Genomic DNA, 18,930 nt, shown 5'->3' with positions numbered 1-18,930 from the left:
TTTCCAATTTAACGATCATGGAGAATTCATGTACTCTGACTCTTTCCGGTACTTCATCGGTACTCGAAGCTCAGTATTTTCCACCCATCGAATTATCACCGCATAAGCAATACGTTCTTGGATTGGTTGAACTCTTAACTTTTAATTCGATACCCAATATCGATAAAGGGAATAATAAATTTTACGTTGGTAAGGAGGAAATTGTCTTACCTACTGGTAGTTACGAGATTCAAGATATCAATAGTTATCTTCATGAAACTTTGAGTAAAAAAGGGATTTCGATTAGCATACAACCTAACAACAATACGCTCCGGAGTATTATAAAGTGCGATCGTAAGATTGATTTTAGACCGCAAGACTCGATTGGTGCTTTACTCGGCTTCACTCGACGCGTTCTGCAAGAAAATATGAAGCATTCTTCTGACTCGCCAGTTGCTATTCTCAAAGTTAATGCTCTGCGAATCGAATGCAACATCACTGGCGGTGCCTATATAAATGGACAGTTAGCGCATACTATTCACGAATTTTTCCCCGCAGTGCCGCCAGGATATAAGATCATCGAAGTCCCGTCGCAAGTCATTTACCTTCCGATCACCGTCAAGAGCATAGATCACTTACAAATTCGCATAGTCGATCAAGACGGACATCTTGTAAATTTTCAAAACGAAACTATTACGATTCGATTGCATTTAAAACCAACATAATGGGAATAGTTTATAACAGCAAAGTCGGTAGAGGCTATATAAGCAAACCGACATGTCGCACAGTTATCAGTCGTCGGCGAAACGCCAAAGCACTAACACGGCAAAACATACAGTTCCTAAAAAGCCTAAATTTGCGAGTCATCGCTCCTGGTGGAAAATAAATTGTATACTATTCTGCTGCTTGACGAAAAATGGACGAGATTCTAAGCATACAGTCACCAGTAAGCTTTGATGAGTCATTGGCACACTATGAGCTGCACGCTCATCAACCCTACACGGTTTCATCGTACAACAACAGCGACGAGATTCGCATCGCCATTCAACATCAAGATTTGAGCCTTTTACCGTCTCGTAGTTCGCTGCACATTTGCGGTAAATTAACGAAACCAAATGGTACTGCTCTAGCACGTACTAAGCTTGTAAACAATGCTATCTGCCACATGTTCGAAGAGATCAGATATGAAATGAATGCTGTAGAAATCGACAGGTGTAAAAACGTCGGTTTGACCACAGTCATGAAAGGCTGGATTTCACACAATCCCAGTCAAAGTTTAATAATGGAAAACGCAGGTTGGTTAGACATTGCAGAGACTAAATCACTGACCAATGCCTCCGGCTACTTCGACGTCAACATACCGCTGAGTATGATATTCGGGTTTGCCGAAGATTACAGAAAGATCGTAGTCAACGTGAAACACGAGCTCGTACTAACGAGGTCTCGAAACGATTTGAATGCAATTATTCAGACAGCAACCTTTGCGGATGGTGTCGCTACCTTCGAGGAATATAAATTAGAATTGACAAAAATTGAATGGCTCATGCCATACGTCGTAGCATCCAACACTAATAAAATTCGACTTCTAAATTACATAGAAAAGAACCGTCCGATTAGTATGAGTTTCCGCAGTTGGGAGCTATACGAGTACCCGATTCTTCCAACCTCGACTAAAAACGTGTGGACTGTCAAGACTTCCAATCAGTTGGAAAAACCACGCTTCGTGATTTTAGGATTCCAAACTAATCGTAAGAATCAGCAAGCTCAGAATGCCAGTCAATTCGACCATTGCGATATAAGCAACGTCAAGCTTTTCCTTAACTCGCAGTACTATCCATACGGCAACTTAAATTTGGACATCAACCGTTATCAATATGCCATATTGTACGATATGTTTGCGAATTTCCAGAGCCTCTACTACGACAAAGTTTCAGAGCCTGTCGTAAATAAGAACGATTTTATTTCACGCTTACCACTCATAGTAATCGACTGTTCGAAGCAGAACGAGTCATTGAAAAATGCTCCAGTTGACGTTCGTCTTGAATTCGAATCTCGAGACAACTTCCCAGCTGGAACCTCAGCTTATTGCTTGATCTTACACGATCGCATAGTTCAGTATAACCCTGTCAGCGGTGACATCAAGATACTCATATAAGATGGAGTACGCAGTGGACATGCAGGGCTTTAAGAAACCAGGAAAAGACTTCGTCTTGAAGGAGCTGGCTATACTACCTCTCGAGGAAAGCGCTGAGCCTATTGTGCTCTTGTTCAAGGAACCATTTCCTTGGTGCAAATTAACTCAGAAGTATAAGCGTGAGAATTTATGGCTCGAACTTTATCATCATGGATTGAGCTGGGACTCCGGTGATCACGAGTATACTGAAATAGGAAATATTCTTCGAGACGCATTCAAGGACGCTATCAACATTTTCGTCATTGGTGATTTAAATAAGAAGTGGCTCGAACGTTTCAACTTTAAAGTTACCGATATCACTGATTTCGGCTATCCATCCATTGATCATCCAAAATTAGTCACCATATGCACGAATCATAATGGAGCGCACAAAGCCACCTGTGCACAACAGAACGTCAAACTTATGAGGGAGCATTACTTGGATCATGTGTTAATGGAGTGGGCTGACATCTCGTCCGACACATAAATACTCGCGTAATCGCTCATTCGAGTCATTTGATCAAGATGAGTTCAAACCGAAGCAGCTCCGGCTACACGAGGCTCCCAAAAGACGAGGATAAAACGAAAAAAGATTCCTCGTCATCCTCCTCCTCCTCTAAATGGAAAGAGTATGTGCAAAAGTATTCTACGAATACAAACTCTGTACCTGAAAAAGATGGCTACAAAAGATTTAAGTAGCGCACTTCCAACAGAAGGTCAGAATGGGTAAGTCGCTTAGGTGACAGCCTCGAGATAGAAAAATCTCGAGTTCAAATCCCGCTGACTTCAATTTTTTTTTTTCACTCACGCAAAATAATCTTAAAAAAATTTATTTTTTGTTTATACTTAGAGTCATTAAAAACCTATTTGAAATTCACATGTAGTAGATAAGCTTATAGAGATGATAATCACCTAACAATTCCCGATGGGTAAGTCGGCAAGATGCTCGGCTGGCGACCGAAGGGTTCCCGGTTCGAATCTCCGCACACCCGAAATTTTTTTTCTTCCTACTTCACCGTGAATTAGGAAGGAAAAGAATTTTAACGCAAGTGAATTACAACGCATGTAAATTATAACGCATGCGCGTCACGGTGCTGCAGAATCAACCTGCCGCAGTATCATCCTGCTCCAGTATCATCCTGCCGCAGTATCACCCTGCCGCAGTATCATCTTTGTTTATCTACTAATAAGAGTTAACAGGTCAACATCTATTTTTTTATAGCAGTATACTAGTATTTATCATAAAACTTATAGGCTATACATTTTACATGAAAATCTTAAATATAAAAAGTGTAGATATTTTGAAAACACAACTTTATACCGTGGAAAACATTTTTTCAAAACGCTTATACATAAACAACAACCCCAGAAAGGATTTTTATGTATAATTGAATAACAATTTTGGTGTGACCCTATCTCGCCCAAAAGTCAAAATGAGCATCTGTTAATCGGTTGAATTTTGGTAAATGCAACAAAGTCGCGTATGATAACAACTGATGATGGCAAAGGTGTGTTTTATCTTAAAATCAACTTTTACACTTGCGTAAAGTCCTTCAGAATATCTATACATTTTTGGATATTGCAATAATCTCATTAATCTATTTTTTCCTGCTTGCTGTACAATGAGTGATGAATTTGACAAGATGTTGGTAGAGCATGCTCCAAAATCATAAAAACCATGGTGCCCTTTGGATGCAATAACGCTGCTGTGGCAGCAAATGTACCAACATCACCTATATAATATTAAAATAATCACTGAAACTTGTCTTTAATGCTGTAATCATATCTTTAATAAAATCTTTAGGAATCACTATCAATGGATCAATCCACCATTGATTCCCATTTCCTTCTCAGTCCTATCAATGTTGGTAAAGAGTTACCATAAGAACAATTTTTTTCACCTTGCAGTTTATTAAGAGTTGCAGCAAGTGGTTTAGACCATTTCAGGTATTCCTTCAAATATTCAAAAAGTTCGTCATCCCAACGTGATGCATTATTGATAATGGCCTTTTTTGCATCTGTTGTATCTACAAGATTCAGTATGTGGCTATCACAACGTAAATGAAATGCTAATCTTACTACTAGTTCATTTGCGCATTGGGTGTATTCATAGTAACGGGACTCCGAGAGTAATGCTCGCATGCACCCTGGGTCCTCGAATATCGCGATGTAATGTGGAGGTCAACCCCACGCTGTTACAGATGTATATTTGGAAAAACTTTATCGCGTGTTCAGGGGCCATCGGTGTGCGCACTAGTGCGTATTCAGACTCATAGTACTAATGAATGAACAAAACTTCTGGACAGCACGTACTCCCGTAGCGCAGACCGATTCACGGAATTCAGATGACTGCAATCTGAACTGAATACCCGTGGACGGAAATTCATGGATGCGAGTATTTTACTTTTACACGCGTACTTAATAAGTAGAGGGTCCAGTAAGTCGCACCCATCTGCGGCATAGACAGATCGAGCGATATCTCGTGTGTCATGGCGGCCATAGGGGCTAATGCGACTCTGGCGGATGGGCCTTTAGCCCGAGGACTGGACCGAGCACTAGACCGAGGGCCCTCGGGTTGCGCGTGTACCCGAGGGGAGCGCTCGAATTTCTCGTGAGCCCGAGGGGAGCGCTCGTGCCACTCGTGTATTCGAGGGGGACGCTCGGGCAACAGCGGACCGCATGTGTTCATCACTGGTGAGCAGGGGGAATGCTCGGACTGTAGCGACCACACGTGCTTTACATGATGCGCGAGAGAAATCTAGGGACCCGGGAGTTTTGTACAGCATGCGTGTTTTTATAATGAAATACTAAATAAGCATTTGTACTCTTAAAAAAGTATTAGACAGTCTATTAGTCACAGTAACTGTGACTAATAGACTACCCTAAATAACAACTAAAGAAATCTCACCCGTGAACCCAAATGCCGGATGCATATCTTAAGGGGAGGTGGGAACTATAGCTTCGCAAATCCGCCAAGGAGTATTTCGTATTTCAAATGCCGAAAAAAAACTAAAAGCCATATTGATATTTTCTTTCGGTAGAATGTTTCACTTGTCTGAAACCTATGGCGCTCTGCTCATTATATTGATGAAATTTTGCAAGGGCATTCTTGCCCGTTGATTTATAAATAAACAAATAAACAAATTTCAAATTAAAAAAAGTTAATACGTAAAAATGGTGTTTGAGGTTGGCGCTGTAGTCGCATAAACACGCGTAAACACCCGCTCGTATTTCACAACTTTTACAAAAACCAAAAGTCTGATTGGTATTTTTTTTTTTCGGTAGAATGGTTCACTAAACTCAACACTATGGCGCTCTGGTCTTGGTTTTTCATTGCAAGCTTTATTCAAAAAGTTATGTGGAACAGAAAAACAGTGTTTTCAGCTCCCACATCCCCTTAAGGGATAATGTAAATGAAGAAGAGTTAACAAAAACTGATATGAAAAAAGGTTTGTCAGGCATTCTAAAGCACTCATGCAAAATTTCAGAACTCTTGCTCAAAAACTATGGAAATGAAAGAAAAAAAAAGTCTCACGGTTTCCACATCTTATTTTATAAACAAGTTATTGTCATATGCAAATTTTTTGAGCAAGAGTTCTGAAATTTCGGATGAATGCTTTAGAATGCCTGAAAAGCCTTCATTTGACATCAGTTTTCGTTAACTTTTCTCCATTTAGATTATCCCTTAAGATATGCATCCGGCATTTGGGTTCACGGGTGAGACTTCTTTAGTTGTTATTTAGGGTAGTCTATTAGTCACAGTTCGTTGACCAACTGTTTTGTAATACTTTTTAAGAGTACAAATGCTTATTTAGTGTTTCATTATAAAAACGCGCATGCTGTACAAAGAAGCACGTGTGGTGTCGCTACAGTCCGAGCATTCTCCCTGTTCACCAGTGATGAACATGTGCTGTTGCCCGAGAGTTCCCCTCGGATACACGAGCGACACGAGCACCCCCTCGGGCTCACGAGAAATTTGAGCGCTCCTCTCGGGTACGCGCGCAACCCGAGGGCCCTCGGTCTAGTGCTCGGTCTAGTTCTCGGGCTAAAGGCCCATGCGCCAGAGTCGCGTTAGCCCCTGCGGCCGCCATGACACACGAGATATCGCTCGATCTGTCTATGCCGCAGATGCGTGCGACTTACTGGACCCTCTAATTATTAAGTACGCGTGTGAATATAAAATACTTGCATCCATGAATTTCCGTCCACGGGTATTCAGTTCAGATTGCAGTCATCTGAATTCCGTGAATCGGTCTGCGCTACGGGAGTACGTGCTGTCCAGAAGTTTTGTTCATTCATTAGTACTATGAGTCTGAATACGCACTAGTGCGCACACCGATGGCCCCTGAACACGCGATAAAGTTTTTCCAAATATACATCTGGAATAGCGTGGGGTCGACCTCCACATTACATCGCGATATTCGAGGACCCAGGGTGCATGCGATCATTACTCTCGGAGTCCCGTTGCTGTGAATACACCCATTCTATTTGTGATTTAAGTGCGGAATAAGAGCGAATTTGAATAATAAATATAGTAAAATGGTTGTGTGTAAAAAAGTTATCTACATTGAATATAAGGTGTTTAACGTACTTGACACCTTTGTAAAATGCATTTTTTTATTTACATATTATGGGATAAAGTTATTATTTTACAAAAAATTTGTTTACTATAAAGTGAAATCTGCAAACGTGACTCGCGTCATCTCGAGCAGATATTCAAAATGTTTGTAAAATTTACTAATTATTATCAATCATTGGGGCTTGCAATTAATAATTAATAATTAATAGTTTTAATTATCAATCATCCAGGCCTATAATTAATAACTATATTATTTAATTATTTATTAATTTAATAAAGATTAAAAAAGTAATTATCTATTTGCAACCCTGAATAAAGGTATGTTATTTTATAAAAAATTCATGTACGCGGAAATTTAAGTACGATATTGTAAGTAAATCGTTTTTATTTTTGCAGCTCATCACAGTAGAATCATAGAAGACGTCGATGCAGTTTGTATATTTTGCGACAAAGAGCTTCTGCAGGAAGGCAAACGAACCATTGAAGAGCGTGATCTTGTATGCTTTTTAGTATATTGTCACCCGTTTTGCGTTTATTGACACATACAACTTTAGGATATCTTGATGGATTCGACTTACGCTTTTCTATGTGATCATTGGATGCATTATCGCCACAGATAAAGCACAGAGAATTAAAATCAAAATGTAGTGCAGCGCTGGTTGATCGACGCTTATGTAAGTAGATGCAGCTACTTCCTTCGCTGCTGCAATTATATTTTTTTTCCCGCAGATAAGCTGAATAACAATTTACGCGGATATCCAACGATGTACAATTTCTCATACAGAAGTACTTCTTATCTTTCCTGGTCTTAGTTACTTTGATGAAGGAAGCAATAGCATGCTCTCCAATGGTTCGTTTGCCTTTCTGCAGAATCTCTTTGTCGCAAAGTATACAAACTGCAGCGACGTCTTCCATGATTCTACTGTGATGAGCTGCAAAAATAAAAACCATTGACATACAATATCGTACATGAATTTCCGCGTACATGAATTTTTTTAAAAATAACATCTACATAATATTAAAATATTATATTCGAGCATTTTTGTAAAAATCTCCCTATACTTGTTAATATATACTGGAAAGAAACGCTCGCTTTGCTCGTGATTTACAAACTAATTGCATTGATATTTAATTATTTCACACGTGTCATTATTCAATATACTATTAAATATTAGATGTATTCTTATGGAACGTTTTTGATTGCTCCAATCAGATTGCCGGATTAATAAATTCTAACAAATCGAAAGCACGATTTCAAAAGCTTTCCACGAGAATTAACTACCGTCAAGTACAAATGAATATATCTAATACAGCCAATATTCTATAAAAGTATTTATAGCTACTAGTACACAGAATATGAAAATAAATTTTAAATATTAAAAAATGTTTTCAAACTCTTTACAATTATTTGATTAAAGTATTGTAAATTATGTTAACAAAATATAACAATAAAATAATATTATTCAAATATTTTGTATTTATATTTATAGTATAATGTAAATTGTAGGATTATAACAATCATCAAGAGGCGCGATAGCGCAGCACTGGCAAGAATGGACGAAGTTCGGTTTAGGATAGGGCGATCCTATATACTTTAAAATTGGGTTTTCTAGCCTCTAACAGAAATATCGATTGCATTTAAATCATTAATATTTCCTGGCAGAAGTTTTTCTGAATTAATTTAAACTTTATCATGTTTTCTTAATATTTCTTAGTTTTTCTTAACATTTATTTGTTAGTCAATTTGTACTAAAACTATGAGGTTGAAATAAACATTTTTTCCTCAATTCTTTTTGTACTTATTTTGGAGGAAGTAGCTCTTTCAAACTCGGATGATTCGCAATTTTCCGAAAATGAAAAAAAATGTTCGATTAAAATATAAGGACAATAAGAATATTATATTTCCAATAGAGCCGTGGCGCCGAGCTAAAGTTTTTGCCTCTGAACCAAAAGGTCTGGAGTTCAAATCCCAGGGTAAGATTTTTTTGGAATAATAATGTAAATTTTTTTGCGGAAATTCTAGAAAAGTTAAGAAAAATCAAGAACTAGCAATAAATTTGTCCATTAGTGTGTAATAATTCTTAGGTTTTCTCATTTTTTTTTATTTATCTTTCTTAGAATGTCTTAGTTTTTCTTATTTTTTATAAGCAAATATCTTTGTAATTAATTTCTCTGTAATTAATTACATTTCATAGTTTTTCTTAGATTTTCTTAGTTTTAATTTCTATCAGGGTTGCGCTTATGCGCATCTGTTGGTACATATTTGAAATATATTAACCTAATCTCTCATCTTCAAAAGGATTCATTCGGATATATTACGTTATTAACTTAATAGTGCAAGTTAAAAATTTGCTCGGCGAATTTCTTTTCGTCAGAATTTCTTCACCCGATATTTTGTCTCCTCCGGTCACGTGACTTCCGGTCAGATGTATACGCCAGTGGTTACAGCAGTTATAATCTACTTTACCGACATACGTCTGCTACTCGGTGACACGCAATTGTGTTATTATATATTATGTACACATAATAATACTATACGATTATATGGGCGATGGGATCAATGTCCAGAGAAATATTAGCTTATTGTCTATCAAATAAATCAAGAATTCAAGGAGAATATGCTTTGTAAAAGATGTGGAATCTTCCAAAAAAATTTGTTTTCAAAAGTAAAACCTTAGCAAGAAAAATTAGTGAAATCTATAAATATTAAAATGTCAAGTAAATGTTTTTTTTTTGCTAAACGCGCTAAGATAAAACTAAAGGTAATATCAGCTTTCCCAAAAAATATCCAGATGCGTATAGCAAAAAAAAACATTTATTTGACATTTTAATATTTATAGATTTCACTACTTTTTCTTGCTAAGGTTTTACTTTTGAAAAAAGTTTTTTTAGTAGCATCTTTATTGTATACTAAAATGTAATACATACTACAATATTAGTGAAATAGATACAAATCTCTAGCGAAATAGAAAAATGAAAACAACTGAAGAAAACAATTATGAACTGCAACTGACAGCAGAAAAATGTCGCAATTAAGGGGGTTCGGTGGTTATGCGAGAAATAACAGAATAAAATGAAACACTAAAATTATGTTCGTCATAAAGTGTGGAAATATTTTTTCCGATATTTGTTACAGACCTGAATTTGATAATATTTGGATTCAAAATTAGGAGGTTATACGCGGGTTCTTATGGAAGTCGGTAAATAGTCAGTTAACATAGAGTGCGTTTTATTTTACAGTAAGAGAACAGAATAACAAACTGCGGGACATATTGGTAAAAATCTTAAGTATCTGTACGTGACATTTTAAATTGTGTTACCAAATTCGTTTCTGAGAAATTAAGAGTAACATGAACATAACTTCAAGCTTATAAATTACGCGAGGAGGTGCGCGGAAAGAGGCCGACCGGTGCACGGTGCCTGGGGAACGCTCTCCCCACTCTTCGGCAGCTGAAAGGACCGAACTTCCTTAAGACACAGACAAAAATATTCTTCTGTTGTCTTCAGTTTTATTTAGTTTGCTAGAGTTTACTTAAGTTTACTTCAGTTTTTTTCAGGTATAAATTTTAAAATTTCGTAAATGAATAAAAAATGAATACAACAGACAATAACTATTAATAAGTGAAGACAACAGTTTTTTCATAGTTTAAAACAGTTTTCTTCATTTTATGATTCTTATCTTCGAGATTCACTAGTTTTTTCCTCATCAAAACAGTTATCTTTGGGTTTCCACTGATTTTTTTTAAACACGCCTTTGAAAACATAATAGAATCAAATTAACATAACCGTTAAAAACTTTTAAAATCTGGTACCATCTGCAGTAAACTGAAAAAAACTAATAATACCTGTAAATAACTGTTGTCTTTGTCTCGATTCCGACATTCTTTTGCTAAAACCCGGAGCCGGATGGTCTTCCGAATCTATTCATTAAGAATTGTTGGGCTACCCTGGAGAAGCCTATCCTTATCATTGTTAGCAAAATATTGAGATCCGGGCACTTTCCCAGGGAGTGAAAATTTTCTTTTATTCATCCTATTTTCAAGAATAGAAATAGACATAATATTAGTAATTATAGCCTTATCTCCCTCATTAGTTGTATCCCTAAGATTTTTTATGCGTTCTCAACTGTAACATTGTCTGCGAAATTTCTCGGCTCGATCACAGATAAACAGCGCGGATTCATGCCTGGTCACTCAACTTTTTCTAATTTGTTGATATTTAACGATTTTATATCTGAATCTCTGGATTTGCCCTACTTTACTAACTGTTCACAAATCTGGTCTCCATATACTCAAGTAGTTTGAAATTCTTTAGAGTCTGTTCAACATAAATTTTTACATTACATAGCTTACAAATCTTGTCAGCTCATGGCATTTACGGACCATCACTATACCCTTGTGCGTCTTGGTTTCGTATCCCCTCGCTTAATTCATTACATCAATACCATGATGGTCTTCTTGCGTTCAAGCTTGTAAATAAGATTCTCTTGCGTAATTCCCCTTCTTGTACTTTTTCAACAAGGCAATTTTCTTATAACAGCTTAATAAGGTCTTGGAACCTGTTGCCTAAGCGTAATACTGACGTCGAGTCAATTTCTGAATTTAAAACTTGTCTAAGATTGTTCGTCGAATCTTTTTAGGACAAGGGTTCTCTAATTTTGTAAATTTGTAATTTTGTATCTACACCTTTATCTTTGTAATTAAGGGTTTCTAGCCCGTTTATGTAAATAAAATAAAATAAAATAAAAATTTCTGATTTGTTCAGTTATCTTCTGTTTTAGTCTAAACGCTTCATATAAAAACTGTTATGTGCAGAATTTTTTTTCCACTAGGGGTCAATATAAGTATAAAAAATTATGAAATTTTATATAAAATCATATATTTTATCCTTTCATAAAGATCAATTGATTTCATTATCATTTTATGCAATACTAGAAATTTATGCACATTACAGATTGCATCTTGTGATACGCATAAATACATACAGCACTCGTTATATCAGACTCACAAACAAAATGCTTTAAAAAAAGATCACATCTGCACAAATAAATATTCGCGCCGACCCTTCCATCTGGACTAAATTTACAGATTGCATCTTGTGATATACATAAATACATACAGCATTCGTCATTTCATATTCACAAACATATATCTTTAAAAAAGAGCATATCTGCACAAAGAATTATTCGCAGCATTTCTTTCATCTCGACTAAAACTGTAGATTACATCTTTTGATATGTATAAATACATACAGCACTCGTTATATCAGATTCACAAACATATATCTTAAAAAAAGAGCAAATCTGCACAAAGAATTATTCGCAGCATTTCTTTCATCTCGACTAAAACTGTAGATTACATCTTTTGATATGCATAAATACATCCAGCATTCGTCATTTCATATTCACAAACACATATCTTAAAAAAAAGAGCATATCTGCACAAAGAATTATTCGCAGCATTTCTTTCATCTCGACTAAAACTGTAGATTACATCTTTTAATAAGCATTAATACATACAGCATTCGTCATTTCATATTCACAAACACAACGTTCTAAAAAAAAGATTACATCTTTTAACACCCCGTACACGCTCCGCAAAAAGTTTATAAATATTAAATACTAAATTATATTAAACAACATTTTAGATTATACAAGAGCATCTTATGCTCCCCCACTCCAAATACAAAGCTACGCGTCACGCTGACAGCTGAGCTCAAAGCAACAGTACAACAACAGCGTCACGAGCCACCCAGCAGCAACAGTAGCAAGCAGCAAGAAAACGTGGAGAGCACGCAACACGCGCCTATATCTATATAGACCGAGCGGCGCAATTATAATGAGAGTAGGAGTAGAGAGCGAGCGGCGGCGCGGCGTGCGCATTATATTATAAGTGTGTAAATGATATTTGTATATAGGTGTGAATGAGTGTGTGTAAGTATGAGGGTGATAGTTTTTCCGGCGGCTCGATTCCCGCTCTCTCCGTGGCCTATAAAAGGACCCGCACAACCCGTACTAGCTCACTAGCTTCAGCGCAACTTAAGCGCCTAGTCTCTTCTCAAGAGCAACTCACGCCTTGAGAAGATAAACGACTTACAAGGAAAGGTACCCAACCCGAACTCACCGATTTTGATGATTTTCATATATGTTGTAAAACATAAAAAAATAAGAGACACGTATTTTTTTTTTATCGGCTAATTTTCACTTTTAAGGGGTAAAAACCTCCCCTAAAGTTAACCCCCAAAAAGCGTTTTTTTTAAATATCTCGGCTTAAAATTAATATTTTTCAATGAAACAAATTGGAGGTTATTTCTTACAAAAAGAGCAAGTATTTCATGGTGATTTGAAGAGTAAGAGTAGCATCCCCTATTTTTTAGGGGTTGAAAACATATATTTTTAGGCATAATTTTATAATAAAAATGTTTAAACCGACTAAAAAAAATTGGAAAAAATGTTTAAACATCCTTAATAACAAAATTTAGTTGACGTCTTTCGGTGTTTTCATAAATATTACCCCTAAGGGGGTAAACCACCCCTAACACAAAATAACTGTAAATATGTAATTCAATACATAATATTTCGTAGAAAGTTTGTATATAGAGGTTTTCGAGGTCGCTGATTACAAATCTGTTATCAGATTTTGAAAATTCAAAATGGCGGATCCAATATGGCGGACGGAAATATCGAAAAAAAATTTTATATAATAAAAAAGTTTTAAACGACTAAAAAATTTGGAAAAAATTTGTAAACATCTATAATAAACAAATTAAGTTTTTCGGTTTTTTCATAGATACTTCCCCTTAGGGGGGTAAACCACCCCTAACACAAAATAACTATAAGTATACTTCAATCCATAATATTTTGTAGAAGGTTTGTATATAAGGGTTTTCGAGATCGCTCTTTGCAAATCTGATATCAGATTTTGAAAATTCAAAATGGCGGAACCAATGTGGTGGACGAAAATGTCGAAAAAAAATTTTAACTTTCATAAAAACTTGTTATAAATGTGTTATCTTTGTAGCCTGTACATGTGAACTAAAGAGCCTTAAACCCTAAACCCCTAAAGAACAAATAGGCTAAATGGTTGTGCTTTTTAACCAAACCACCTCAAATTCCTAAATTTGTAAACAAGAAAATTCTGTGTGTGAAGCAGTTTTATAATTTCCGTAGAAATTGTTATCAGAATGTTATTGAAATTCCTTTATTGTAAATTCAACTTATAATGTATTTTTGTTTATAATATTAGAGTATAATAATAATCTACAATCTTTTATCTTTTGCCATAGTGCATTTTTTGTATTGAGCATAAAATATATTATTTTACGATGTTTTTACAATAATGGTAGTCCTCATAAAAGTGTTTAAAGCACAATGCTTTTTTGCACCAACCACATCGTACAATTGCAATGTTTGTGCACCATTCTATTTCACAATGTGTTGCACAAGACTTTCCAAAACTGAAATCTATAGGATTATCAAATTTATCTGGTTTTTCATTGACGTAACCGCTTTTATACCAGGAATATTTAAACAATTCTATATATCTCGGTGAAGACAGTTGGTTGTGAACCAATGATTGAAGTTTAATTATATTATTTCTCACATGTAAATTCATATCATGATCCATTAACATTACATTATCAGAAAATGTTCGGACAAAGTTTTTCCAAATACGGAATCCATAGACATCAAGTGGTTGTATTTTTCCTGTGGTTCCAGTTGGAATTTTTTTATGTTAATAATTTTATTTTGTGGCATTGTTTCTTCTATAACTTTGTCACAATGACCACTCCAAGAATCAAGTAATAGTATTGAGTGATGGCCTACATAGGGATAAAATATTTTTTCCAACCAGATTTTGAAGTGATCTGCAATTAAACGACTTATTAATTAACTGATCAACGATATTACAATGTAAAAATTGTTATTAGTTCCCTTACTTGTTGTTAATTTTCCAGATTTGGATGCTTCCACGTACACGTTTTCTGGTCTAAATATGTTTTGTTCTACAATAGGGCCAAACTTGCCACTTGGTTCCTTTAAAACAAGAAATAGCGGTGACAACAGTTGTCCAGTAGCTGATATTAGTGGCTGTATAGTATAACTATGCGTTGTTGCTGAAATTGACTGTACCAGACATTGCACTTGCTTTTCTCCTTCTACTGCTAATGTTCTTCCAGAATGCATTTCTAGCTGAAATCCGCTCTGATCTGTATTATACAAATTTTCGAGTCCAATCCTTGGTATACACGATTTAACGTCATCGATAAATGCTTCAGCTTTAGCCGTAAGTTCTGCACTACTTTCTAGTGTTTTTCTTGTTATGAACTTATTTATTTTCCTAGAAACTATTCGGTGTGCTTGCTTAAATTTGAGTAACCAATGTTTAGAAGCTTTGAATCTAATATCATCAAAACCAATTTCTTTTTTAGCTTGTAAGGCCCATCGAATTATATCTTCATCATGGATAATTGAACCACTGTCGAGAGCTGCTTGAAAATTATCCAGGGTATACTGACAAATTTGTGCTACTTTTTCTCTATACGTGCCACCTTTATTAATTGAATGAGCCCAACGACGTAGCTGACTAATAGATGATACTTTTTTGAATCTGTTTTGCACTGTTTTGAGACTTAAATTTTGCTTCGTTTTGCTACTTCTCCAAAATACTACAGCTCTTTTTTTGTATTCAAAATCTAGTTCTTCATTATCTGCTGTACATTGATTTGTTGGTGCTATATCCGGATCAGGAAAATGATGTTGCACTTCATCTTCAATTATTTCCACATTATGGTCTTTATACTCTTCTTGAAAATCCAAAGAGTCATCAGTAATCATTTCTACATCGTTGAAATCATGTGTTGCATCTATTAAAATTTCTTTTATTTTTTCGGCCAACTCTGTTTCGTGATAATTCGTGACACTATCTGGTATGTTTAACGCTTGAAAGTATGCTAATAATAAGTTTAGAACGTTTAACGGATTAATTTTCATTTTTCAATCTAAAATGAAAACAAGCGGTAAAATTTATACAAGCTGTGTTTTTGCATGTAAGGCACGACTGCTACATTTCTACCAGAATAAAACGAGTGAATGTAAATTGAATCAAATCATTAATTTATGCATTGGAGAAGAATTCTCGTTCCACTTTGTGATGTTCGGAAAACTCTATTTTGGTTTTATTCAACTTTTATTCACTTTGAAATTGAATAATGTAAATCTATATAAAATCACTAAAGAAAATTTTCTACAACTGTATGATACCACTGACAAATAAAAAGACGTACTATTCGTACTTTCCGGCATCGAACTAGAGTACCCACAAAACTCACTCACTGCCTAAAAAATAACACAGGCAGCTGAGGTAAACACTCGATGAAAACAATCTAAAAAAAGAACATACTGATTCGCACATATTGTCAACAACTTTTATGAGTGAAAGACATTTATCTGTGGAATTATCATTGAATGTACGATAACATTCATTAAACTAATGAATGCATATAAAATTCCCTTTCAATAACAACGTGTTCTTTAATTGCAAATGAAGTTCGAGTATTAATATTCTTTTATGTATTTTTACCAATAACAAAAATTATCATAGTAATATAATAATAATAATAATAAGAAGAAGAATAAGCATAATTGCAATAGCAATAATAACAGTAATACTGATAATAGCAATGATAATGAAAAATAATAATAATGATTAGAATAATATTTATTATTAAATTTAGATTTTTTGATAAATTCATTAAATCGTATCAAATAGTATTATTATGGAATTCCAGACTGTAAATATTTTACTATAGATACAATAATCATTACTTCGAGAATTCATCTAAAAAACGTTTGGCTTACGAAATAATTGTAACAATGAAAAACTCCCAAGTTTGACAACATTAAATTTTATTACAAAACGCAAAAGAGTTTGATAAACTAATTTTATTAACCTATGTTTTTTCATTTGCAAAAAAGTGTGGACTTTTTGAATTTATAAAATTATATAATTATGCAATTTATGAAATACTTTATAATTTATGAAATTACTTTTGAAATTATGCTAATTTATAAAAGCAGAAAAATAAATAATCTTTGATTGAAACATAAAACGAGACGTTATTTGTTACATACAAAATGATAGAATAAAATATCGGTAATATGTCTATACTCGTGTCTACGGTAAAGCATAGGCCTTCGGCTTGTCTGGAGGTTAGGGGTTTGGAGTCGTTTGGTTAAAATGCACAACCATTTAGCCTATTTGTTCTTTAGGGGTTTAGGGTTTAAGGCTCTTTAGTTCACATGTACAGGCTACAAAGATAACACATTTATAACAAGTTTTTATGAAAGTTAAAATTTTTTTTCGACATTTTCGTCCACCACATTGGTTCCGCCATTTTGAATTTTCAAAATCTGATATCAGATTTGCAAAGAGCGATCTCGAAAACCCTTATATACAAACCTTCTACAAAATATTATGGATTGAAGTATACTTATAGTTATTTTGTGTTAGGGGTGGTTTACCCCCCTAAGGGGAAGTATCTATGAAAAAACCGAAAAACTTAATTTGTTTATTATAGATGTTTACAAATTTTTTCCAAATTTTTTAGTCGTTTAAAACTTTTTTATTATATAAAATTTTTTTTCGATATTTCCGTCCGCCATATTGGATCCGCCATTTTGAATTTTCAAAATCTGATAACAGATTTGTAATCAGCGACCTCGAAAACCTCTATATACAAACTTTCTACGAAATATTATGTATTGAATTACATATTTACAGTTATTTTGTGTTAGGGGTGGTTTACCCCCTTAGGGGTAATATTTATGAAAACACCGAAAGACGTCAACTAAATTTTGTTATTAAGGATGTTTAAACATTTTTTCCAATTTTTTTTAGTCGGTTTAAACATTTTTATTATAAAATTATGCCAAAAAATATATGTTTTCAACCCCTAAAAAATAGGGGATGCTACCCTTACTCTTCAAATCACCATGAAATACTTGCTCTTTTTGTAAGAAATAACCTCCAATTTGTTTCATTGAAAAATATTAATTTTAAGCCGAGATATTTAAAAAAAACGCTTTTTGGGGGTTAACTTTAGGGGAGGTTTTTACCCCTTAAAAGTGAAAATTAGCCGATAAAAAAAAATACCTGTCTCTTATTTTTTTATGTTCTACAACATATATGAAAATCATCAAAATCGGTGAGTTCGGGTTGGGTACCTTTCCTTGTTAGAATTATTTCAAATCATTTCTATACTTATAAAATTTCGAGTCAGGCACGATATCGTATCTTAAAGCGTATTAGTCCTACACTTGTCATAAATTCAAAGACTCGTCAAATCCTTATAAAAATTTCGAACTAAAGCAGATAACGCAAATTCAAGCGTATCTACTTAAAATCTTATTTCTAAAAATCAAAGCTGATTTATTCATTTATTTTGTGACACAGCATATATGCAACAATTAATGCAATATTCTTATCCTTATTTATAATTTGAATATATTTATATTGTTATAAAAACTTTTATTATATAAATGAATTTCCACTGCCTGGTATCCCGGACCTGTCTCATATAATAATAATAGACTACTATATATCATTACTTTTCTATTTATGATCTGTTGTCAAAATTCGGGCGTAGATCAGTAAATGATTACTGCACTTCTCTAAAATTTAAAATCTCATACGCGCTACGGACCGAGAAGAGACGTGACCGTTTTAATCTGCACAAATAAATATTCGCGCCAACCCTTCCATCTAGACCAAATTTACAGATTGCATCTTGTGTATGCATAAATACATACAGCAGTCGTTATATCAGAATCACAAACACAATGCTTTGAAAAAAAGATCACATCCCACACAGCATGAAAGATTGCACTGTACATTCCAGTGGAATCTTTCAGAAATATTTTAGTAATATTTCGTAAAAGACAAAATTTATACAAATATCATGGAATATTTTAGGAATCTTTCTAAAATATTCTATTAGAGTCTTCCAAATAAGTTTTGGAATATTTCTAAGATTATTAATGGAAGTTTCCAAACATATTCCGCAAAATATTGTACAGAATTAGTTCTAAAATCTTTCACTGGAAAAATTACTGAAATATTAATGGAAACTTTCGTAATGATTTCATAGGAATATTCATAATAATTTCTCGAATATTTTTTGAACTGTTCATAGAAGTTTC

At 34.4% G+C, this 18,930-nt stretch overlaps 2 protein-coding genes across 2 annotated transcripts in view; one reads left to right on the top strand and one right to left on the bottom strand.

Moving 5' to 3' along the window:
• The window catches only part of LOC100678874 (zinc finger protein 608), a 157,870-nt gene that overhangs the window by 21,847 nt on the left and 117,093 nt on the right, over positions 1–18,930 (bottom strand). The window lies entirely within an intron of this gene.
• LOC116738645 lies at positions 896–2,134 on the top strand. Its single transcript, XM_032601567.1, has one exon. The coding sequence runs from the start codon at positions 896–898 to the stop codon at positions 2,132–2,134; it is 1,239 nt and encodes a 412-aa protein (XP_032457458.1).

Source organism: Nasonia vitripennis (genome assembly GCF_009193385.2).
Source record: "Nasonia vitripennis strain AsymCx chromosome 2 unlocalized genomic scaffold, Nvit_psr_1.1 chr2_random0008, whole genome shotgun sequence".
Taxonomy (NCBI): domain Eukaryota; kingdom Metazoa; phylum Arthropoda; class Insecta; order Hymenoptera; family Pteromalidae; genus Nasonia; species Nasonia vitripennis.
This window is presented reverse-complemented; position numbering and strand designations above follow the sequence as displayed.

Coding starts and splice junctions, on each gene's coding strand:
- LOC116738645 (XM_032601567.1), top strand. CDS start 896: ATGGACGAGATTCTAAGCATACAGTCACCAGTAAGCTTTGATGAGTCA.